A 2094-nucleotide genomic window follows, 5' to 3' on the forward strand; every position below is an offset into this window, starting at 1 on the left:
GGGGGCTCCTCCTGGCAGATGCTGACTATACCTTCTCTTTGCTCCTGTCCCAGTTCAGAGCCCCTCATAGGCACTTCCTCGGTCCCCCATCCCCCCACCTCTGCCTTGCGGAGCTATTTGTCGCCACTAATTGTGGTGTTGGAGCTGGGCTGTTGGGAGTGGGTGGGTGCAGATGTTCGCTCTGCGGGGCTCCAACCCCAGCCACGCCTCTTTGCCGGATTGACGCAGAATCTGCCAGCTGAGGGAGCCTTTAGTAGGGAGAAGGTAAACAAGCACTCCAGCCAATCAGAAAGTGCCTGCCAAGGCATATAGCCAATCAGAAAGCTCATAAATCAGAGCTCTGCAGAGGGACGTGCTGAGTGCCCCAGGGCACTGACAGAGAAGGGGGCAGACATCAAGGCTACAGCAGGGATGAGTATTCGGATACGCACCTTCACTTCCGTCATACCGTGGCCACAGTGGAAAGTACTGTTTTCCACCACAGGCCACTGCGACTTCGCCTGTGCTGCGCTCTTTGGCTTAGAAGATGCTATGGCCCCACTCTTGGGAAAAAGGCTAGTTTATTTAAGTCTGAGAGGTCGGGGGTCAGAGTGGAAGAGAGAGATGTAAGAATTCTCATCCTCAGGGTTCTTTGCAGGGAGGCACGTGTAGACATGGCCGTTTCTCCTCCACCATCACCTTCTGCCCCTGCAGCACATCGCACTGTCCAAACGGTTTCCCCCAGAAGGTCACGTTCTTCTCACCCTGACCTTCGACCATGGTAACGGTGGGCCTGGTGCATTAGTAGGGATGGGGATGAAGAGGAAAAGCTCAGGGAAGGCAAGAATGCGTTCAACAAACTCTTACTGAGTGGATACATTATATGTATATTTTTAGCTGGGAGATACTGGGCAATTTATCTCCTCTGTGCCTCAGTTTTCCTCATCTGAAAAATGGGAATAATAATAGTCTCCTCACTGGGCTGAGTGAGGATAAATGAGTTGATTCAAGTAAAGTGCTCAAGTCATGTCTGGTACACAGTAAGTGCTCAATAAATGTTGGTAATTATTGATATGAGCTACCATCTCTTACCTTTAAAACCTTTTATTTCTTTCCCCATTGCCCACTGGGAAGAATCCAAATGCCTTGTTTTGGCATTCAAAGCCTTGTTGTTGGGCCCAAATCTCTGCCCCCAGGTCAATCTCTAGTTCTTTCTTACACTTTATTTAGACTAAGCCCCATGTCCAAAACGGTCTTCGCCTGGGTCATTTCTTCCACTAGGAAAACCCTCCATTCACTCCCATCCCGATTCTCCCAATCAGTCCTTTCTCCATTCATTCCCTCCCTCTGTCAAGTCCTTTGTGTCTCCATTCAACACCCGTAACTCTTCTTCCAGACCCACTCTAAACCCCACACCTGGTGACCAGGTAGCAGGCCTTCCACGAGTTTGGAAGAGGCCACTTAACCTAGTAGAAATAAGGAAAGCATAAGTGTTTTAACCCTCTCCAACACCTGGGCCACCCTGGCCATCTGCAAACATTTCAGGCAGCTGATTACCTGTGTCCAGGACTCTGCTCACAGTTTTGATGGTGGGGAAGTGTTTCCCAACCCCTTCCTGCCAGGGGAGGCCCAATCAGCTTCCTGGACCCAGACCCAACATGTCAACCATTCCTCAGATGTCTTCTGTCAGGGTGGAGTGGGCCTGTATCCCTGAGGGGAACCCATGGGATCTGGGTTCTGTGTGTTTGCAACTGTTGCCAAAAAGGCCTTAGAGCGTCTTGGGGCACAGGTGACAGAGGGAATGAGAGGGTGAATGGGGGCATGAGTGACTGAATGGGCAAATCAAAGCTTGGGTAACTAAGGAAGCAGAGCATATGGACACAGGAAGGACAGAGTGAATGGGAGAATGGCTGAGTGACTGAAACAGTGACTGAAGGGCACAGATGTTACTGATTCTCCCCTCAACATCCTCTTTCTCAGCTTCTTCTTTAGTTTCTCCCCTCTTCCTACAACTGGAAGATGGCACTCAGCCAGGCAGGCACCTTGGACCCAGTGACAGAAGCCCTGTTTGGTGGTGACCAACCCTCCTGCCCTATATGCTGACATATCACTATC

General features: G+C 50.6%; 1 protein-coding gene across 1 annotated transcript in view; it reads right to left on the minus strand.

Annotated features, from left to right (window-relative positions):
• Positions 1–543: 543 nt before the first annotated feature.
• Positions 544–2094, minus strand: part of CFP (complement factor properdin) — a 5888-nt gene continuing 4337 nt past the window's right edge. Inside the window, exon 10 of the mRNA XM_010835848.1 lies at positions 544–772. Within this exon, the coding sequence (XP_010834150.1) occupies positions 622–772 (151 nt within the window). The 3' untranslated portion in view covers positions 544–621. The remainder of the gene's footprint in view (positions 773–2094) is intronic.

Source organism: Bison bison, unplaced genomic scaffold, assembly GCF_000754665.1.
Source record: "Bison bison bison isolate TAMUID 2011002044 unplaced genomic scaffold, Bison_UMD1.0 scf7180017845579, whole genome shotgun sequence".
Classification (NCBI taxonomy): domain Eukaryota; kingdom Metazoa; phylum Chordata; class Mammalia; order Artiodactyla; family Bovidae; genus Bison; species Bison bison.